The sequence below is a fragment of the Pieris napi genome, chromosome 1, assembly GCF_905475465.1.
Source record: "Pieris napi chromosome 1, ilPieNapi1.2, whole genome shotgun sequence".
NCBI lineage: Eukaryota > Metazoa > Arthropoda > Insecta > Lepidoptera > Pieridae > Pieris > Pieris napi.
This window is the reverse complement of record NC_062234.1, coordinates 3,455,208-3,477,097: the sequence shown is the minus strand read 5'-3', so window position 1 is coordinate 3,477,097 and position 21,890 is coordinate 3,455,208. Positions and strand designations below refer to the sequence as shown.

General features: G+C 34.1%; 2 protein-coding genes across 5 annotated transcripts in view; both read right to left on the bottom strand.

The window, feature by feature from the left end:
- Positions 1–42: 42 nt before the first annotated feature.
- LOC125054820 (papilin-like) overlaps positions 43–21,890 on the bottom strand; it is a 40,379-nt gene continuing 18,531 nt past the window's right edge. The window contains exons 1-19 of one of the 4 annotated variants that reach the window (XM_047656943.1): positions 9,355–9,658; positions 8,412–9,144; positions 8,279–8,331; positions 7,951–8,048; positions 7,682–7,778; positions 7,337–7,498; positions 7,137–7,254; positions 6,775–7,061; positions 6,229–6,408; positions 5,996–6,160; positions 5,746–5,833; positions 5,283–5,404; positions 4,908–5,075; positions 4,558–4,681; positions 4,247–4,325; positions 3,681–3,879; positions 2,537–2,707; positions 387–510; positions 43–211 (exon numbers count right to left, since the gene is read on the bottom strand). In XM_047656943.1, the coding sequence (XP_047512899.1) occupies positions 148–211; positions 387–510; positions 2,537–2,707; positions 3,681–3,879; positions 4,247–4,325; positions 4,558–4,681; positions 4,908–5,075; positions 5,283–5,404; positions 5,746–5,833; positions 5,996–6,160; positions 6,229–6,408; positions 6,775–7,061; positions 7,137–7,254; positions 7,337–7,498; positions 7,682–7,778; positions 7,951–8,048; positions 8,279–8,331; positions 8,412–8,431 (2,319 nt within the window). In that variant the 5' untranslated portion in view covers positions 8,432–9,144; positions 9,355–9,658 and the 3' untranslated portion in view covers positions 43–147. Of the gene's footprint in view, positions 212–386; positions 511–2,536; positions 2,708–3,680; positions 3,880–4,246; positions 4,326–4,557; positions 4,682–4,907; positions 5,076–5,282; positions 5,405–5,745; positions 5,834–5,995; positions 6,161–6,228; positions 6,409–6,774; positions 7,062–7,136; positions 7,255–7,336; positions 7,499–7,681; positions 7,779–7,950; positions 8,049–8,207; positions 8,332–8,411; positions 9,145–9,354; positions 9,659–21,890 lie in introns of those variants that run through there. The other 3 variants (XM_047656952.1, XM_047656960.1, XM_047656967.1) reach the window with 3 other exon arrangements.
- Positions 15,364–21,890, bottom strand: part of LOC125054801 — a 151,093-nt gene continuing 144,566 nt past the window's right edge. Inside the window, exons 79-92 of the mRNA XM_047656912.1 lie at positions 21,111–21,639; positions 20,966–21,033; positions 20,730–20,885; positions 20,476–20,649; positions 20,267–20,384; positions 19,912–20,198; positions 19,487–19,610; positions 17,590–17,665; positions 17,314–17,512; positions 16,962–17,132; positions 16,535–16,658; positions 16,057–16,144; positions 15,748–15,925; positions 15,364–15,610 (exon numbers count right to left, since the gene is read on the bottom strand). Of these exons, the coding sequence (XP_047512868.1) occupies positions 15,420–15,610; positions 15,748–15,925; positions 16,057–16,144; positions 16,535–16,658; positions 16,962–17,132; positions 17,314–17,512; positions 17,590–17,665; positions 19,487–19,610; positions 19,912–20,198; positions 20,267–20,384; positions 20,476–20,649; positions 20,730–20,885; positions 20,966–21,033; positions 21,111–21,639 (2,483 nt within the window). The 3' untranslated portion in view covers positions 15,364–15,419. The remainder of the gene's footprint in view (positions 15,611–15,747; positions 15,926–16,056; positions 16,145–16,534; positions 16,659–16,961; positions 17,133–17,313; positions 17,513–17,589; positions 17,666–19,486; positions 19,611–19,911; positions 20,199–20,266; positions 20,385–20,475; positions 20,650–20,729; positions 20,886–20,965; positions 21,034–21,110; positions 21,640–21,890) is intronic.

The window sequence follows — 21,890 nt, the reverse complement described above, 5'->3', positions numbered from 1 at the left end:
TATCATAATAAAATAATTTACATATGAAAAAAAATAAGCTAATCGTATTTAAGCAGGCTATGTTAAAAAAAATCGTAAGTTTGTAATATAAATTAACAGCATTTTACGCAGCAATTTTTTATCATCGCAAGTGACAAGTCCGTTACTTCACAAAAAAGCGCGTAATTCGTTATGAAGACATTTTTTTTCACAATCTTCTTGTGTTTGGAACCTAGAAAAACATTGAAAGGCTACATTAAAGTTTAGTTTATTTAACTTGACGTTATTTCCCCGTTATATTAATATTTAGGATTGGGAGTTTACTTAAGTCAGTGAATATAGGTATGTTAGAGAACAATACCTACTACATCAATTACTGATTTTTATAATAATAAAAAATATAATACCTGTTACTATTTCCTTTGCATCCACTGTAAATAAATTTAAAACATTTATCTTCAATTTCGTTATAGTACCATTGAGCGATTTGGTCCGTACAACCCCCTACATCAGGATTTAGCTGACAAGGATCTGCGAATTAACAAACCATTTTTAATTAATTTTTGAGACAATTTTTCAACAAATATTGACATTTAAAAACGAAATCAGTAGGTAATATACCAGGGTAACACTGAAAATGTTTAGAAAATGAAAAACGGCTTAATGTAAAAAGTTTCCAATACTTTTATTGTTTTTCGAAGTAATCTCCGTTCCTCTCTTCTTCCTTAGGGGTCTCTTCTATGGCATTTTCGCCGGATCTTCAGGGTTTGTAAAGCGAAAACCTCGAATTTTATCTTTAGTTCTTGGGAATAAATAAAAGTTGCAGGGTGGTCAGGACTGTATGGCGGATGACTCATTATTTCGACATCTGCCATAGTCAAATATTCAACAGTCCGTTTTGCGAAGTGCTCTGAAGCATTGTCGTGGTGAAGGAGGATCCTGCTTACTACGCTACTGTCGAATTTTTTCCAAGACAACAGGCAAACAGCGATTGACATACCAGTCTGCAGTAACTGTCCTTCCATCTTCTAGAACAACTATCGCGAAATGACCTTTCCGACCAAAGAATGAGTCAATCATCTTTTTTCCATTCTTTACCCTAGTTGGCCGATCCTCGAAAGGAAACGCCCACTGAGCTGATTGTCTTTTGGTTTCGGGTTTCAGCTTTCATCACCTGTGACGATGTCAAATACAACATTTGAGTCACCGCGGTTGAACGTATCCAACATTTGGCGACACCAGTCCATGCGAAGGTGTTTCTGGTCGTCGGGTAAAGTATTGGGAATCCATCTGGTACAAAGCTTCCTAACGCCTAGATGTTCGTGTAATATTTTTTGAACTTGATTCATACCAATGCCTAGGTTTGCCCGTATCTGCTGATAGGTCACTCCCTTATCTTCCTCTATCATGCGTCGCACTGATAACATCATCAGTAGTCGCTGTTAAAGGACGTCCCTCACGCGGATCATCATTGAGATTGCTACGTCCACGCTTATACTTGTTAAACCAATTGTAAATAGTGGCGAGCGTAGCGAGAGTAGCGAGATGGGGCTTCATTAAGAAATGCTAATCGCAGCATATCATAGCTTTGTTGTTGAGTAAGCAACACAACGAAAGTCATAATAAATCAATGACCGAAAATTTTCTCGCGTGAGGTTCATTTTCACGTGTAACAAGAGTTTTAAATATTCCGCCAATTCACAAAAACAAATGAATGCAATATACTACGGGTATGTTCCGATATACACTGCGAGTACTGTATAGTGATCCCACTGTTCAAAAATTCGTTCCGCTATGGACTGCCAGTATACAGCCGCAGCGTCCTAGGGAAATATATGACGTCACAAATCCCCGCTATACTTCTACTGCGAGCACTGGCGTTTTTCGAGGTAAGGTACTCGCAGTGCTTTGATCACGTGATCAATCAAAAACACTTGAATGCCTAACGGCTGATATAACTTACAGTTTAATAACAAACATTTAAAATTCTAACTTACTTTCTTTGTAGTATTAATTCAATTGACAGTTAATATTAATATAGATTTCTTTAATGCGATAATACTCCAATAATAGTTTTTCTTGTTGAATTGAAAAACTTTGATGCACTCATTTGAAAACTGTGTCGAAAAACGAAGCTGACTAGTATACTGGACTGCGTTCCGTTTTAAATTGTAACCAGTATAGCTGGCTATAGAGAAACGGTTTCACAGTATACTAAATTGACGGTACTCTGTACAGTGGTCGCAGTGTATATCGGAACATACCCTACATAACGTTACCTAGAAGTTCTAAAATTTAAATTTAAAAAAGTTTTCATTAGCAATGTTTCTAACTGGCCAATTCTAAACATTTTCAGTGCTACCCACGTAATACTGTATTAACTAAATTATTGATCAGTTGCAGTTCGTCACTGTGTCACAACGTGTAAACTCAATTTGTCAAAAACGGCTGATGACTAATTTAGTTTATAAGATATTTATGTTCTATGAAAAATCTCTATCACTTTACATGCTTATAGTTTATTTCTAAATTTTGTTAGGTAAAATGTGATACTAACTTGCATGTGGTCTACATATATAGTTACACTCCTCAATACTAGAGAAGCGATTAGGACTGCCGCGGCATCCGCCATAAGTAAAGTTTTCGCATCGAGCCTTTTCTGAATTATAGTATACTTTTTCTACAGCCTCATGACACGGCCCCGAGTCCTTTGGATAGCTGCAAACATCTGTTACACAACTTTAGTTTAAGTAATTAATATACTTTCATCAAAATGAATTATTAAAAATAATTATTATTACCTATGACGGTTCTAGCGTGGACACAGCTGAATTATGTTAACAAATAAATACCCTACTACGAAGAAGTGCATTGTAAGAAAAAGGTGTACAAATAGAAATCGAGCAATTTTCTCTTGTGAGATGTGTTGCGCTGGCGTGCTAAGCCAGCTTCACTACATAGTATAAAACAAAGTCGCTTTCTCTGTCCCTATTTCCCTTTGTATGCTTTAATCTTTGAAACTACACAACGGATTTTGATGCGGTTTTTTTTAATAGACATCCATTAAATAGTGGAGAAGTACTGTTATTTTTGAGGTTTCTAATGTGATGTCGTAAATAATTACATTTTTTCCGCTTACATTGCAAACGCAGGCTGAACCCTACGAGTTTTATCAAAATAATGTACTAAGTATTGTACACATTGAAAAGGTCTACAGAAAAGTCCGTGATGGTATATGTCTATCTCTTATGGATAACCCACAATAACTTTTTTTTGTCATTTACTTTTTACGACAAATAATGGCTAATTTTCGAAGCGATTATCACCAATACAGCATTAATCCTTAACCAATTAAATACCTTGAATACATTGTTCATTTAATATAGATCTATATGGCCCTTTACACCGTATGATTTAAGTGAATATTTTCGAAGATATTACAGATTTAAAAATTGCGGGACGTATCGTTTGCGGCGGTACCGGCCGGCCGCACAGTTTTTCTGTAGTGTATTTAGTATCAGCATTGCACCCGTGCGAAGCCGGGGCGGGTCGCTAGTTATTTATAAATACGAAACGTATGTAGCTCTCTTTAACTGCAACAAAACAATTGTCCGTTTTTCGTAACGGTTTGTGTAAGTGAATGCTTCATTGAATGATAAACACGAAAAAATGTTAGTATTTTAAGAAGACATTATGCTTACTTATATCTTGGTAAAATCCACATTCTCTCTGACAACCTTCTTCAGAAGCAAACGTAGCTGTGATCCTACATGAGCGTCCAGAGTCTGCATTGTCAAAGGAAACACAAGTCCCGTTAGTCACATTGAAGTACCAAACCTTGCCAGGTTTCTTACACTCCTCTAGATTGGAGGATATCTCGCAAATACTCGCTATAAAACGCTAAAAAATAAAGCATGTTGCAACTAATTATTTAAACAAATGACTGGATAAAAGAGGTTATGGGATAAGACTTTAGATAAAATTGAAATGTCGAAATTATGTTTCTAATTCACTTTGTCATACATTAGGTCACATCTAGGAAATGGTAGAAAACGTGACAATGTAAAACGAAAAACAAAATGATAACGCATTTCGTTTAATGCGGTGATTTGTCAAATGGAAACGGATCGTATAGCGTAGGTATATTTTACAAGAGATACTGTTGAAAAATCACAATAGAAAGTTGTATCGTTTTGTCTTTAACTTTACATTCTACTTCTAACTGACGATAACTGCAAATATTAAAAAAAATCTCAATTATTATTACCGGAAATTCGACTATGTACTCAAGTTCAACAAATGTTCCTTTTTTGCACCGACGTTCGCAATCCAGCAATGTTTTGAAACTAAAACAAAAGAACATTCTACAACTATAATAATCATAACTTTATGCTTCACAAAAAGTGATGTAATATGTTAAATTAAGAGTATGTGTTATTCCAGTTTTCATCTTCATCCAAATCACTTCAGTTGAAGCGTTTTTTGTTGTTTTGTATATACATACGAAACAAAGACACCTTAACATTTATAATATATAGAGCTGAAATACAATTTCAGCAGAATGATTGCCAATCTTACCTATTTTCATTGTTTCCACAAATATTTTTACCAAAAAGGGTGCAGGAGTCAGAAGCTACATCATAAAACCACTCACTGCCACTACTATTACAAGAAGTTTTGACTTTAGGTAGTTTGCATATATCTAGAGGAGACAATAGTTAAATATTAATAAATTTTTATTTTTTATTTTGTTAAAATAAAAAATATTTTAAAGAAATTGACTATTTAAGCAATAAAAGTCTTTTATGAATCCTTCTTCCCAAGACAATTTTAATCTAGTTAACAAATAATTATAGGATAATAGTTAAATTTGTCAATTAAATTTTTTTCGTTAGAATTTTTTATAACGAAGGCTTCCTTGATCTTACCTTGCAACATGCATTGGCGATGGCACATCTCCTTTGATGGGAAGTTATTCTTGTTGCCCCCACAACCTCCGTATTGGAACTGCACACAGGCATCTCTCTGAGTATCATAACCCCAGCGATTTATGGTATCAGAGCAGGGTCCACTATTTAGTTCCAGGTAACAGACGCCTGTGTACAAAATATGTCAGTACATTTGATGAATTTGGATTTATATTAGTCACAGTTTGTATTTAATTAAAACTTACGGTTTAGGTCAAGTTATTTTCTATAAAAAATATATTTTTTTAAATAGGTCTACTTATATTTTCTATATTAACGATAGACTTTAAAGTTAAAAAGAAAAAAATTGTTACTATTTGGGAAAACATTACTTACTGGGCTTTTCTATCTCGGGAGGCACAATTTCTACCTCGAATTTTTCTTCACATTGATTCATGCACGTTTCTTTATTGTCAAAATTGTTTGCATTTCTACCATTTCCGAAAAAGATTCTACACCTAAAAATCGTATTATATTTAAATAACTTTATTTCTCATTACAAAAAAAGGAATGTATTTTATTTACATGAGAAACTTAATATGAATATACGAACGAGATACACGTCGCCATCAGCCGTCCCAAATTTAGTCTACTAGGCTTTTCTGATATGTATCTTTAAACACGCTAATATTACGAATTTTAGACGGTAATTAATTAAATAATTGCACACCTCATACTTAATAGATACAACGTGTTAGATTATACAATACCATAAGTAACTCCGTGTTTAATTAATATAAATTCTTTAAAAAGGTTTTGCTTAGATTTTAGGGCGTGAATAATTATATTTTTGGAATACCTTCTAGTCGTCATGTCATAAAACCAACGCGGGTCACAGTGATCACATTTTTCATATAGAAGAGGAAGAGTGCATATGTCTTCCTTCTCTGAAAATTCCAAGCAATATATAATATCTTTATAAATTTAATTGATAACTTAAGCGATATTATTTACAGCTATTTGAAAAACAATAATACTACCGCTAAACTTTGTGAGTAGGATTAACAGATATTAATATATTATAATCTTACAAATAATATAATGCTTACGTTTTGGACATGCGCTGGCGCACTCTTTTTCACTGTTAAATCGATTAACGTTGCCTCCACAGCCTGTGTAATGGAAGGGCACGCATTTGTTGCTAGTCTGACTGAAAGACCAGACTGGCCGCTTTTCAGTGCAGTTGCCTGCCTCTTGTGGAAGAATGCATTCCGCTGTGTAATAATTATTATTATTAGGCTAAAAAAAATCTATTAAGCAAGATCTTATTTTAAGTGGTCACCTTGTAGAGCGCCTGGAGGGTTGCACCGATGCATGCAGGCGGCTTCTGAGTTGAATCTGTTGGTATTACCACCACAACCTCCCCAAATGAACTGAGAGCAGCGACGCGAGTTGGGATCGTAGCCCCAGCGGATAAAGTTACCAGCACACGAACCACGCTCCAGCGAGAGGTTACATTCATCTATGAAATTTTTAAAACAATGTTTTTTTCTAACTAAACACACAAAAGGCTTGGCTTTTATTAAACATAAGAAAATCTGTCTCCGAGGTGGTCCTGCAGGATATGGAACTTTTTATTCCATTCTCTGCAGTGCCGATCGATGGCAAGTCCCTGGGAATAAATGCTCTTGTAAATGGTCCTTGCCTCGAAAGCGAGAATGCATTAAAGAATTCTTCAAGGAAAGAGCGTATTTTCAAATTCTCCTAGAAGTAGGTACCAGTAAAAAGAAAAGTTATTTGTTCAATACTGATGTGATCTCGATATATATATAATTTAAAATATAAAATAATGACGATAATTCCAACGTGTTAAAGAATACAATTTTACCTTCATTTATATTTAGTATGACTGTATTATTTTGAAACTCGTAGACACCAGCCTCAGTAATACCATCAGCATCGCATCCATATTTGCTACTAGAACAATCGCATCCTTCTTTATTCGGTCCTTTAGCCTCGGTGACAGCATCTCCACAGCAGCCGTATATAGTTTCTTGGCAGAAACAGTTCAGTAGATATGGCCATATGGCGATGGTGATACCGTCAGGACAACATCCAAACTGATACGTATGGCATCCACAACCTTCAAAGTCTACACCAGTGGCTGGAGTGAGCCTTAAAAATATAAGTATAGTCTTTTTTATTTAAATAACTTAGATAATTCAATTTGTGCAAAACAATTAAAAATACTTGTCAGGGCAGCAGCCATGCAGAGAGTATTGACAGCCACAACCCTCGTATTTAGTTCCTCCAGCGATTGTTACATTATCTGGGCAGCATCCAAAGTGGGCATTCATACAGCTACAACCTGAGGATAAAATTTAACTAGAAACATTTTTTTAGATAAAAATTATAGGTAGGAAACGAAATATCATTGTGTAGTAGAGTACCTTCAAGATGCGGTCCTTCAGCCGGCGTATAGTTATCAGGACAGCAACCGAATCTGGATCGCAAACAGCAGCCTTCGTTCTGAGGTCCATGCGCTGGAGTCTCACCGTCCGAACAGCAGCCGTAAGCTGTTGTCTCGCAGAACTTAACATTCCTTTGTGGATCTATTTGAAAAATTCAAGTGAAATTTATTCGTCGTCAAGTTTAATAAAGCAGATGTTCTGGGATCATAATTCTATTCCAGTGACATATTGTAGTTTGACTGATATGAAAAATAACATCTCAGAAATTACTTAACAATATTATGACTCTTGTTTATATAAATAACATACGTAAAATAGTGTTACCTGTGTAATCTATATCCGCCTGTGTTGTAGAAGTGGAGTCAATGCTATTTTCCAACGTCCTTAATTCAGAAGGAAACACAAAAGCACCATCTCCTACCTAAAAGATTAAAATATTACCTAGTAATTCAAACTGTCAAAAAAAAAACTTAATTAAAGCATTTTTATGCTTTCGCGTAGTGTTAGAAAAAATATAGTAAGCTGCACTGCCGAAACTTGAAAACTTTTTACAATATTATTAACCTTAGATTATTTAAAATACAAAAACATACCAGTGTATACATATTTGCCTCTACTGCAGCTTCAGTAGAGTATTTATAACCTCGAAGTTCCTCGAAGTAAATTTTATCCTTTTCATCATTTACGGAATCTGTAAAATGACCATTAAACAAATTTGGGTTTTTCCCAATCATTAACTATATTCATTTCGGTTAAAGATGTGACCATAGAAAAGATCGTTTTATTATTAAGCTTTTAAAATCTATTAAATTCGCGATTATTTAAGCGTTATAAAACATCAAAGGCGTACTTGTATTATAGACATTTGTTGGATAAAAGTTCTGCCATTGTATGCATGTTACACAATATATTATTCTTTACCTGTTTCCTTAGTCTGAGAATTGTGTATAATTATAGCTATGAAGAACACTAATCTAAAATAACAATCAAACATATAAAAAAGTTAAAATGGATTTTAGGAGATTAAGTTTAAAAAACAATAGGTTCGTCTTACCCTGATACAGTCCTTTTCATGATACACTCTCATGTATTACCTCACTGTTATTAAAATATATTTAAACAAAAGGTGCAACTACAAGAGACGTAACTTAAATTGAACTGAACATTGTGTTTAGTAAAATTGACGCGTATTATCTCTTCCGTTTGATTAATATCAAATGTTATTAATAAATGCTAATCATATTTGTTAAAAGCGTTTTCCTCAGTGTTAACTAGCAATATTATAATGTATAATTATTATCTTATATCAACATACTAGAAGTAGTTTTTTTTTGTTAATTCATCTAGTTTATTGTAAAATCATTCAATGTATATTTTTTATGATAAGTTTTACTGACATTGATTAACAATTTTATTAACAGGTTTGTGACTTTCTGTTAGCTGACGTAGGGAGGATCGTTGAGTGCTCACTGATAAAAAATTGATTTTGATAAACTTAGCTCAGTTCTCAGTATAATGAGTAATTGTAAACAACTCTGCGCTATTCCAATTAAATAAATAAAATTAAAACGATAATAGATTTTATTATAACGCATAAGCAATAAGTATTTCTAGCTAAGTGAATTTAGAAGGAGTATAGACGATTGGCACCATATTTATGACTTGCAAAAACATGGGATCTACAGTCGAGAAATGTGCTAATCTAGTTCCAATAATCATTTTCAAGGTGGTTTAAAGTTCTCATAGGGTCCACCTGTCCAGACCCGATGCAGGATTTGCAACAAAACCTAGAAAATTTAATTGAGTATATCATTATTATTGTGACATCATGAGTCTCATGCAAGTTATGGCTGTTGTTAAGCAAGCGTAAAGCTTACCTTTTTTAAAATATAATTTTTACGAGATCAAAAAAAAACATTTCTCAATGGATTTTAATAATAAAAATTGAGTTGATACATATTATGTGGTATTAGTTAGAATGTTGATGCAATACTTACTGCGAGTAAAACTTGTGGTTGCAGAATTTACTCCGCACAACAAGTGTACAATCAGCAAAGAAGGGATTATCTGTACATTCAGACGGTATGTGGAGGCCTGAAAGAGGATATACTATACGTAAATTATAATATTTTGATCTGATATTTAATCAAAATATCATTAATTCATGTAGGTAACATAATGTCATTAAAAAATGCTTCAAAATTTATATTAACTGCCAATTCTCAAATCAAGGGCACGAATGAGAAGAACTCGCAATAAACTCTCCCTTTTAAATCGCCAAGGTTTTTATTACGAATCGTTAGTAAGCATTTGCAACAACTACATTGCCCGTCTACTCATAGTTTTACTCGACTTCGAGTAAAACTATCGAGTAATACCGTATGCGAGTACTGACCTTTAAGTGCAATTACATAGATTTTTTCTTCTAAATAAATACAAGTTATTTGAATACCTTAGAAATTTAGGACAAGTTCACAAATCACTTCAGATTATATCTCCATAAGAAGACAATAACTTAATGTCTTATATCATATTCTTCAGGTTTATCCACTGGCTCAGCTTGAGAAATGGCTGTTGTGAAGACATTGGTAGGTTTCAGACTAAATTCACTTAGCATATTCATTTTAACATCAAATCGATACCTCCTAAGTATACTGAGTCAACTGACATTTTAGTAATTTTATAGGAGAGCAATTTTAAGGCAAATTGTTTATATTTTAATGAAGTCAAACTAATTCGGAATAAATTAAATGTTTTTTTAATAAAGATTGAAAGCTCTTCCTTTGGTATAACATGATTTTGCTGAATTTTGTTTTTAAATGATATTTTATGTACATGACTCATTATACACGGGCGGGACTCAATAGTAAAATGGTTTAACTACCAGTTATATTCATGTACGTTGTACATGAAAATCCATGGCTTACTCGAAAGTATTTAGAAATATGATAATCATTTTATTAATATCATACTACTTTTGGTTATTTTCGATTTTTTTTGTCCCACTTAATAATAAAATGTTGAAATTACATCACTTGACTCATTATACTAGGAAAGTACTTACCTATGTTAGTAGTTAAAACCTCAACGTATACTGGACTAATATAATTAATCGAGGCTTTTTAATTACTCATTTTAAGTATTTCGAATACCTCACGAAATTAATAAAGGTTAGGAAGAAGTAGTCTCATTAACAAAACAACACATTTAAAGAATCACGATGTATTTTTCGTTTATACTAAGTAGGACCCTTTTTTGTAGCATGTAGTATCATTAAAGTTTATTGAAAAGTAAGTATCAATAAAAATAATAGACACTAAAAATGGTAACTTACGTTAAACAATATTCATAAAAATAATAGATATGAATAATATAAATATCTAAAAATCTAGGAAATTCTAACGCTCAAAAAATTGCTATAAGGTTAAACAAAATAAATAAAAATATTAAAGGTTGAACGAATCAAAAATCAGTCTGAATCACTATCTTCTGCTCCATTAGAGTTATTTAGATAGATAGATCCATCATTATAAGTCCGTTGTTTATAAGTTTTGACTTTGATTTGAAGTCCTTTATTAAATCCTGAGACACTTCAATAACTGTGTATGTATCTAAAAGCTGTATATCATTGATCAGGCATATAAAGCTTTTTATCTTTGTCTGTCTTTCAATTAAAGCGTGCATACTGTCGCCTTCACTTTGTGAATTACCCACTATTAGAAAGCGATGGCTAATAGCTATACTACACTTTAAACTACCTAACATATACATTAAGAAATAAATCCTATTTCTATTTTGGCCTCCACAGTTGTCTGACTAAAACCGGTAATCATTGACACCTTTACCACCCGTATCTTCTATAAACTTAAAATGATAGCTGGAAATTTCAATTGCACCTCTCTTTGCTGTCTGTTGATACCATCAAAAGCAATCACCTTGGTGAGATCCCAGAATTAATATCGTGAAATTATACAAATAATGTTTCCGTTTATAATAAAAAGTACTCACGCTTCCGTGAGGTACATACATTAAGACACTTTTGAAGATCAGATGCTGATGTAAGAATTTCATTATTTTGTAACGCTGATTTTTTTATCTTTTGTTTTCATTTTTCTAGCTTTCTCTTTTTTTTTAAATGCTCTTCATGCTTTTCTTTATCTGCCTGTAGAACTTGCTTGTTATTTTCATAAATGTGACATTGTTCACAAATATCTTTTTTGGGTTTATAAAACCTATATATAGATATTGTCTCACGGTAGTCCATAAACCATTCGATTCATGAACAGTTTTGGGAAGGATAAAAAGCCTTCCAGATAATTTTTACTTGATTTTTGGCGAGTGTAATGTGACTCTACAGGAGAAAATGCTTCAACGTGATCTATAACACTGTGAACGTTATCGGATGGATTATATGTTCATCCAAAGACCACGCTCATCTGATTTAATAAATCCATTACCTTTATCGGACTTTTCTAAATCTGTATAAGCAAAATCAAAACTAATAGAAAGGGTTCTCAAGAACATAGTTTTGCAAACCGATATTTTTGTGGTCTCAATATTATCTCCTTCACTCCTTTTTTTTATCGACAATATTTTTTCTCTTTTTTTCCAGCTTTTACAACATATCTTGCCAAAAAACCCATTGTCTTTGGTGGTCCAATAATCCAAAACATTCTGTTAATTTCTCACTGCATTTTTTCCGACAAGTTGAGGGGCCAGAAGTTTTCATAATTCTCGTAGCATGTACTCTTCCGTTTCTACTGACATATTACAATCCTCTATAAAGCTTATATTTCCTCTCCTTATCCTTACATTTTTTATGAAAACTCTTAGCCTTTCTTTATCTTTTTTCGCAATGGAAATGCGCTTTTGGCGTTATTGGACGATGAGTATGTGATATCATTAATGTCAGAAATTAACAAGAGATGAGTCAAAAGAATTATACGGCGATGGTACTGGAGTAATATCACAATAATTTTCTATAATGCTATTCTGGATGGGCGAATTACCTGGAGTGTTCTCTATGACTGATGGCGAACGATCTCCTTTTTGAGTTCAGTTATCAACATTCGATACCCAAGGCGAAGAGCAAAGAATATAATCTAGGAATAATATGTAAGCATTAGAAGGGATATTCTGCGATACTTCTTTGCTATCATTCTAATCAATATCATCAAGTATTGATAGCTCCTCTTCCATAAAATTTGCATCCGGTGGCAATGGAGACTCTAAAACAAACAACAATTAAAAACACAAGAATTCATATTTTTATATTTAACGTGCTAATATCAAGTTATAAAATTATATAACACATAAAAAAATATATTATACCACAATTAAAACAAATATATCAAAAATTGAATTAGTACATTATTATAGCCAGATAAATCAAGTGTCTTCTTTATAAAGTTTGTTCGTTGTAAACAGGTGTAAATATAGTTGTATCAGTATACGGCGTACTAAGCAACGTGTAAAAATTATCAAACAAAAATGGCAAAATCACACTATATGTAACATAAATAAAGTATATCAATGTAACTTACCATATTCATCCCTGTTTTGCATTATACCTATCACCGATTCCTGAGATATTGCTAATTGTATCATTAGTATTATTCACCTTATTATTGAGAAAATTAAAAAAATCGCGCCCTCGCCGTCATTTATCGTATACTGAGCCATAATAAACTTGTATCAATGCGTCCCTCCTCACGCCCCGCGAATACTGATACAATGTTATTTGGATCAGTATACAATGTACGATTTTAACTGATGTTGAAATTGATTTAGTATACGTGAAATTATCTCGGTAATTATAGGTCTTTTTTTAAAAAAAATAACACTAACATTAAGATCATGGTTTATTATGTACTTTTGTATAAAAAAAACAAAATACCTAAATTTGTTAGATGACTCAGTATACTTAGGAGGTATCGAAATATTACATTTTAGTGAATGCAGTTCATTTGTAATGTAAAATTACAACCGAATAATAATACGTTAAATTGTAAGCAGTTCGTTGAGGTTCACAATCTTTCAACAGTTTATAATCTCTCCAGTCAATTATGACGTCACGACTACATCAAGCAATTTACGGCAACGGCAACAAGCATCAATACTGCGCAATACAATATTGAGCGATATGGCACAACTTCATCAACTAGGCAATACTGTCCTACACGAGCATTTCAGTATTCGCTCGCTATTCTTCTTGTAGCGCTTTTTTTATTATTAATCAAAAACAAAAAAGAAAGAAAAGGAAAAGGCGTCTGGTGCGTCAAATCCGGGTGCGATCATTTTTGGCAAAGAGGCCGCAATTTTCATTGTGAAAATAAAATTAAACAATTAAAGAAAAAAATAATTAATTAATTAAATTTTTAATTTATTATTTTTTTAATTTTTCTTTAATTCTTTCATTTTTTTTTCAAGAATTAGATAATATATTATTCAAAAACTTTACTAGAATGTCACGAACATACTTTGAATTACTTTTGAATAAAGTAATTAGAAATTATTATTATTTAGACCTCTCGCTGTCCCCGCGGAAGCAAGACGGCAAGCCGCAAAACAAACAAGTGCGAATGAGACATATACAAAAATTGCTAGGAATTTCCAAGTCCATTGGATATTCGTTAATTCGTATCTGCGATATTGAGCGATATGAAATATCTGGAGCAATTAGAAGCAATATCGCCGAAATAATTTATTGAATTTATTGAAATTGCTCCATTAATTGCGCCAGATCGGTCCATTCGTATCGCCGAGCAATTATTGCCCTCGTGTAAGCGCACCATTATGGCGCTTCTAAACGGGCCATGTTTTGCTGCATTTGATGGCTGCACTGTTGGCAACTAATTGCCCGATAGAATTAACAAAGCTGGAAAGTACAAGGATATAGTATATTTTTGTAAAAATAACGTGCTAACTTTAAATCCAAAAATATTTACAATATTTTATTAATGGGGTTTGAAGCAAGAGTAAATCAGCTAGTCACATTAAAAAAAATCATAAATATGTCTGTAATAATAAATTTTTTTATCAAGTTTTTTCATTCAATTGCTTCTCCTGTAAACCTACGAATTTGGAGTTAGAGTAGTGTTAATTGGAGGCATCGAAACATAATGACATGGATTGGTATGTTACCTTCAACTAATCCTAACTGTGGATGAGTGCGAGCTATAACCGTTGCTGGCTTCGCACGCGTCATACTTCATTTACATCATACTTCATTAGTAGATGTTTCCTCGCGATGTTTCCTTCGTCCAGTATAATATGTGCAGTATAATATGTGTGTGATAGAAAATCTCTGGACACATCTGGAGTTACGTAACTCGGCACAAGTTCTCCGTAACATCCAACAGATCGTAAAAAAATTGGAATTTCGACACAAGTTCTCTTAATTTCCGTAGCGCTGATGTCGCTTTAGGTAAGCGCGATAAACATATAATTCAAGACAGAATTGCAATCGCTACCGCTATTGAGAATAGCGTCGCCAGACGCCCCGTATATCCCGGGACGTCCCGTATTTTAGGCTTAGTTTAAAATATCCCGGCGGGACTGACTCTGTCCCGTATTCGAACCGTGCTCCGTGAAATTAAAGTAGTAACTTAGTTAAAAGCGAAATATTAATTAATTAATCAAGACAAGATGGGTAACTGGAATAGCAAGAGTGAAACCAAGAATGTCGCGATCGCCCAAGGTCAAGTTGCATCAACAGATGCTCTGGAGCAGAAGATGAACGCCCTCAGCTTTTTGTTGGTAGTAGCCATACTTTTCATACTGGTTTTTGCTACGCATTACAACAATTCCGCATATTTTTTCTGTATTTCATTTTTTTTTGTAAAGGGGGGAATGATGTAGTGACATATTCACTCATTCATAAATATCGTACTTGTGTATAGTAGTCATAACCGTTTGCTTTGTTTGTAATATTTTTCATGTTCATCAGTCTAGATCAAACCAGTGTACTTAGCGCTCGTAATAAATTAAATATATTTCTTTACTCAATTTTTATTAACAGTAAGACAAAGGTAGGACATCACTAACATTGACTTCATCCGTCCTACAAAGTTCTTACACCAGGTTTGGTTTGGCCGCAAACCTCTTGGCACTCCTGGTATGTAGAAAATCGGTTAGGGCTGCCATCACAACCGCCATATTTGAATGGAACACAACGTTCCGATGCCGCATCCCAATGGAACTTCTCTATTTCGTGAATACATGGGCCAGTATCGAAGCGGTAATTGCAGACGTCTAAAAATAACTTGTCATCAAAATTATAGTAAATATTATATATATCAAATTTGTGGACTAGCATGGACTTCCACAGTGCAAGGTTTTTAAGGAATAAATGTTTGTATCGGCATTGAATTATGAATAAACAAAGTAACCTCCAAGTCCTTTGAAAGCACCGCATCGCCTTTCACATTCCTCTTCGGAGCGGTAACTGTTAGCATATCCGCAAGCGCCAAAATCACCAACAACACAGGCCTCTGTTCTGTAGTCGTAATAATACGTGGTCACGTTTGGACCACACGGCTGAATAGAAATGGGAGTACGACACTCACCCTAAAATGAAATAAAATAAAAAAAACACTATAGGTAGAAGAAAAGAGAAATAAAAATACAATCTAAAATTTATTAATATGAATAAAAAATAAACTCAAAAAATTCCTTATTATTCTACATCAAAGACTCACAGTTGATGAAGGAGTAGTAAGAGGTCCCTTGGTGGCTGTATCTTTGACCACACGGCAACGGTTCTCACATTCTACTTGAGAATCAAACCTAAAACAAAACTTCAAGAATAATTGCATGTAAATAATATAAATTATGTCTGTGCGGAGATTTATACACTTATTTAACCAACACTAAAATACTCTTGATGAAAGAAAAAACGACAAAAAGTGTAAAACTGACTAACTGATCGAAGGTCAGTAACTAAATTAAAAATACGTAATGATCCGTCTGGTCTGTTGTAATCACAATCAAACACATTGTTTTTATTCTCATCCCGAAGATAGCTCAAATAGCTGTCGTTTCATATGTACTCATATTGCTTGAAATCAAATATGTATTGTGCTTTATGAAGATTATGTTGTGTCATCATTAGAAACTTTGTTGCTGAGGAATACGTAGAATCTATATGATTTAAAATCTGTTGAAGAAGCTACATACCTATTATCGTTTCCATTACAGCCTCCGTAAATAAACTCTCTACATATGTCTTCCTGTTCACTGTAGTACCATTTGCTGAATTCGCCTAAGCATTTACCTGGATCTAGTTCCTGCTTGCATGGATCTATTGAAAGAACAATTAATTATGATATAAAAGTCTGTTATAAAGAATAAATCTGTGGAGGCTCAGTTTATTAATTCAATCCAAATATCAGGAAATGATGCTGGTCTGTAACAATTTTAAGGTGGTTTCAGATTTTAATTTGCGAGTTATTGAACTAAAGATATCTGTTCCATATCTCACAATACAAAGCAAGCTTTAACTTCCCGAGACGTCAGTTGGCGAGATCGCACAAGACGTTTTCAGATGTTTATTACTAAAAGTATACCTCACTAAAATTATAAATCCAATTTCAGGCTAACGTACTTGATAATGGTCTGCAGACTGACTCGCACTCATCGTAGTCAGCGAAGCGATTGGGACCGCCGAGGCAACCGCTGTAGGTGAAAGGCTCACATTGGTCATTTGTTGCGTTGTAGAAAACTTTAGGGACTACATCGTGACATGGTCCTGGATCCAACACTGAGCGGCATACATCTAAAATTTAGTTAAATGTATGTTATTGAAAATTAATAATGTAAGAAATAGCCACTTAACAAATTAGACAGTGATGGCAGATTCAATACAAACGGTGAAAGCATAACTAATCCAGACATTACCTTCAGAATTTGGTGCTTTTCTTGTTGTAACGCCAATTTAACATTAAATTTACGCTTACCAACACCCTGGAATGCTCCACAGATATTCTCACATTCCTCTTGAGTAGAATATACCGCAGTTACCCTGCAGGAACGACCCAAGTCAGCGTTTTGGTGGGAGACACAAGCTCGTAGGGTGTTATCGAAAAACCATACTTCCCCTGCCCCTTCACATTCCTCTAATGTCGGAGAGACTCGACACTCTAGTGATACGACCGCCTGTTAATTTTATCGGATTAGTACGACTCTCATTCGGTTATTAATATATTATATTTACAAATAAATTTGCGTTATACCGGTGCGATAGTCGTAGTACTGACAGAGGGTGGACCAGTCTTGCAACGATGTTCACATTCTTCACGACTTCCGAACCTGGTGTAGATTGGAAATATTAATTTAAATATGTTACGATATTTGAGTACTGGATGATTCGTATAAAAATCAAGTGAGGTGGGGCCAAAACATGTGGCGGATTTTATAAAAAAATCTGCTTTGTAAATTACATTTCAACACTTGTTTTTTGTTTTGTGATTGTAATAGGTTATAAAGTCTTGTTATTAACCAAAGGAATTGACATACTATGATAATTTCGCGACTTAACAAAGCGATTGTAACCACGGTATATTTAAAAAGTCTATTGCTGAGAGATGACTGTATCTTGATACAATTTGGCTGAAGTTTTCACTCCTTTTTCACAAAAATGTATTTTTGCGACTCTTTGATAAGATACGCCCCCACCAAACCATCACTGACGCATGATGATGACCACCTTTCCGACCACTTGAGCATCTTCTTTAGCACTGTGAGCGTACACTTTATCTTTATGCTTATTGTAGTGTTCTTCAACTGTTAAAATTTTTTATTCATCTAGGTTATAAGTATAAAAACTTTGCGACCTTTTGTATTAAGATTATGGTACTCTAAAGATTGGGCACCGAATTAAGCTTATCATAATTAAAATAATAAAACAATGAAGTTATTTTCGGATTTAGCTGTGAAGTTTATTTCATGGCAATAATACTTTAAAATAATTTTGACTCGTACATTATGTAACTCGGTAGACATCTGAAGGAAATGGAGGCCGACAACTTTATAGTAACTGGTGAAATTCACCTGAATTATTTTGTATGTGTACGTTTCTGCCAGATCATTTCAAACCTGTTATATTGACTGTGAAATTCGGGATGGAAATAAAATGAATGGTACTGCACAATTTTATGTCACAAGATACGCCAAAAACGGGTCATATGATGTATTATTTTAAGTTTCATACAAAAGCATAGGTTTCATAGATATTTATATATACAGTGTAAACTCTTTATAACGACCTCCGTTATAACGAAAAGCTCAGTTAAGAATTTGTTACATTTGTTTGGTACCATGTGTTTGGTACCAAATGAAGAAACGCTTTTGCGTTATAAAGAGTGTATTAGTACATTAATATACTCTTTATAACGCAAAAGCGTTTCTCTATAACGAATAAATATTTTTATATTTAGACATCAACAACATACTTTAGTGTAATTGTTTTTATTATCAGCTTACAAAAATAGCCTTTTTGAGGTGCCGAAATTTCTAAGAAAAATACCTGTCATAAACAGCCTTCTCGCTCTTGTTATTGTTAATTGCACTAACACGTTTGCCATAATCCTAGATTACATTGCCTGTAGGAAATTTTGGTCTCAGTTACTAAAAGCACCAGCGTCACCTATCGTGTATTATCAGTGTTAACAAACTTTGAAACTGTCAAGACGGCCAGTAAAATTTAGAATAATTTCTTATTGACAGTAATAAAATAAGAAATTATTGTAATTGTTTCAATTTGGGATTTTAGGGACCTCCCTATAACGAAACGAAAATTATTGGTGTCTTGAAAATCGTTATAAAAAGTTTAGACTGTATATAATATATTTATTAACGCTACGATAGCTTTTAATTAACAGTATTTTATGCAACATTTACGTATTTTTGTATTTTTATCATCGCAAGTGACAAAGAAAATCGTTACTTTACAAAAAAGCGCGTATTATTCGTTATAAAGACAATTTTTTTCACATTCCTCTTGTATGAACCTAGAAAAACCTGAAAAGACTACACCAAAGGTTGGTTTATTTAACTTGACGTTAATTCCACGACATAAAAATGTTTCGGATTTGGAGCTTTACTGATTTTTCTACTGTCAAAAATAAATACCTGTTACTATTTCCATTGCATCCACTGTAAATAAATTTGAAACATTTATCTTCAATTTCGTAGTAGTACCATTTAGCTATTTGTTCCGTGCAATCCCCTACATCAGGAATTAGCTGACAAGGATCTGCGAATTAATAAAACATTTTAATTAATTTCATTAATAGATGATCTCATCTCATAGAAAGAGAGACAATTTTCCAACAAATCGGTTTCCATTGCCGTTTCCATTGCCGTCCTCTCCTCCGTACCAGAATCTCAAACAACCACCATATGCCATATTATAAAACCAATAAACTGTATAGTTGTGGCCTATACCTCGGTCATTCGCTAAAGCGCATGCCGCTAAAAATAAAATGTATTGATTTCAATCACAGTGTTTACAAAATTTATACGAGTCCCAAACATCAATCGATAATTATTGTTACCTTGTCTATTTTCAGGTGCATCTGTACAATTTTTGAATTTCTCGCCAGCAGCTTCCAATACACCATCAGGGCAGCATCCGTATTTGCTACTAGAGCAATCACATCCCTCCTTATTTGGTCCCATGGCCTCTGTGACGTCATCTCCACAGCAACCATATTTAGATTGTTGGCATAAACAACCATGCCAGTTTGGTCCAGTGGAAGCGGTAATACCATCAGGACAACAACCGAACTGATACGTGTGGCAACCACAACCTTCAAAGTCTGGCCCTCTGGCTGCAGTATGTCTATAAAAAGATTATGTTTCAAAATATTACAAATTAGAATAGTATTAAAAATAATAAAATTGACTAACCTGTCGGGACAGCAACCGTGCTGAGTGTACTGACATCCACATCCTTCGTTGTTTCCTCCACGAGCAATTGTTACATTATCTGGACAACATCCGAATTGGGCAAACTTACAGCCACAGCCTAAAAATAAAGTGTTACAAAAATTATAACTAACAAATAATACAATTTTTTTAAAATAGTTAATAATAAGGTATTAGTTGTCAAGGAGTACCTTCAAGGTGCGGTCCTTCAGCGGGCTTATAATTGTCGGGACAGCAGCCGAATGCGGATTGCAAACAACAACCTTCATTCTGAGGTCCGTGCGCTGGAGTCTCACCGTCAGGACAGCAGCCGTAAGCTGATGTGTCACAGGACATGACACATCCTTCTAAGTCTGGTCCTTGAGCTTAACAATATATCCCACTTAATACTGTATCCACAAGGTGAAACTTAGCTAAATATACTTATTTACAATAAAATACGAACCAGTCGAAATACCATCAGAGCAGCATCCGAATTCACTGATGCTGCATGGACAGCCCTCTCCATTTGGTCCTGAGGCATCATTTTCACTGTCATAACAACATCCGAATTCAGTGTCGTTGCATGATTCAAGCGTAGTCATTGTCGAGGTTTCTCTAGCTGCAGACACACATCCCATTAAATAAACTCGAGGAAGAAGGTGTTATTTCTAAAACATTATATGTATTATTATTAGGTACCTGTTTCCGTGCAACCTTCCTTATTTAGACCACTCGCTTCGGTTTCATTATCATCGCAGCAACCAAATCTACAATAAAAAAAATTAAAAATGGCAATTCATTCGTTAAAAATGCATGCAAATATTTGTAAAATTACAACACTTACTTAGATAGTTTACAGGCTGGTGGAGGTGGAGGACACCCTTCTTGGTCATTCCCTAAAGCTGCGGTGACATTATCGGATGAACAACATCCATACAAAGTTAATTCACACGAAATCATTGGGCAGCCCTTGCCCATCATGCTACCAGCTGGTGACACGCCATCAGGACAGCATCCAAATTTCGTTTCCTTGCAAGTTTTTGTACTGTATACCTCTGTAGTAACAGAGTCGGTCGCATCAGATTCAGTTGTTACGTCTATGCTACTTCCTGTTGTATAGGAAATTTCTGTCGTTTCAGTAGATAGAGTATTTTTTGATTCAAGTGTCGTGTCTGTTATAGTGTGTTCTGTTGTTTCAGTGAATGAATCTGTTATCACAGTTTCTGTGGAACCAGATGCTATTGTACTATCTGAAGCTTTTGTTGCCTCAGTTGAAGATGAGGGTTCTAAAACCGTGCCTTCAGTGGCAGCTTGCGTAGTCTCTGTTGCTGTTGTACTCTGTTTGACTTTTGTTGACCGAGATTCAGTGCTTCCTATTAATGAACACATAATTAGTTAAGTCTTGCGAATAAACAGCATAGATCAAAAATGACTTTCATAATAAGATAAATAAAAACAAAGTTTGGAACCTTTAGTTACGCTGGGAGTGTCGCTACTTTTGGTAGATATTGTTTCATTTGAAATGCTAGTGGTACATAATATATCAAATTTGTGGACTTAATATTTATAAACACACAGTGCAGTGTTTTTAAAGGAAGAAATTTTTGTATCGGAATTAAATTAT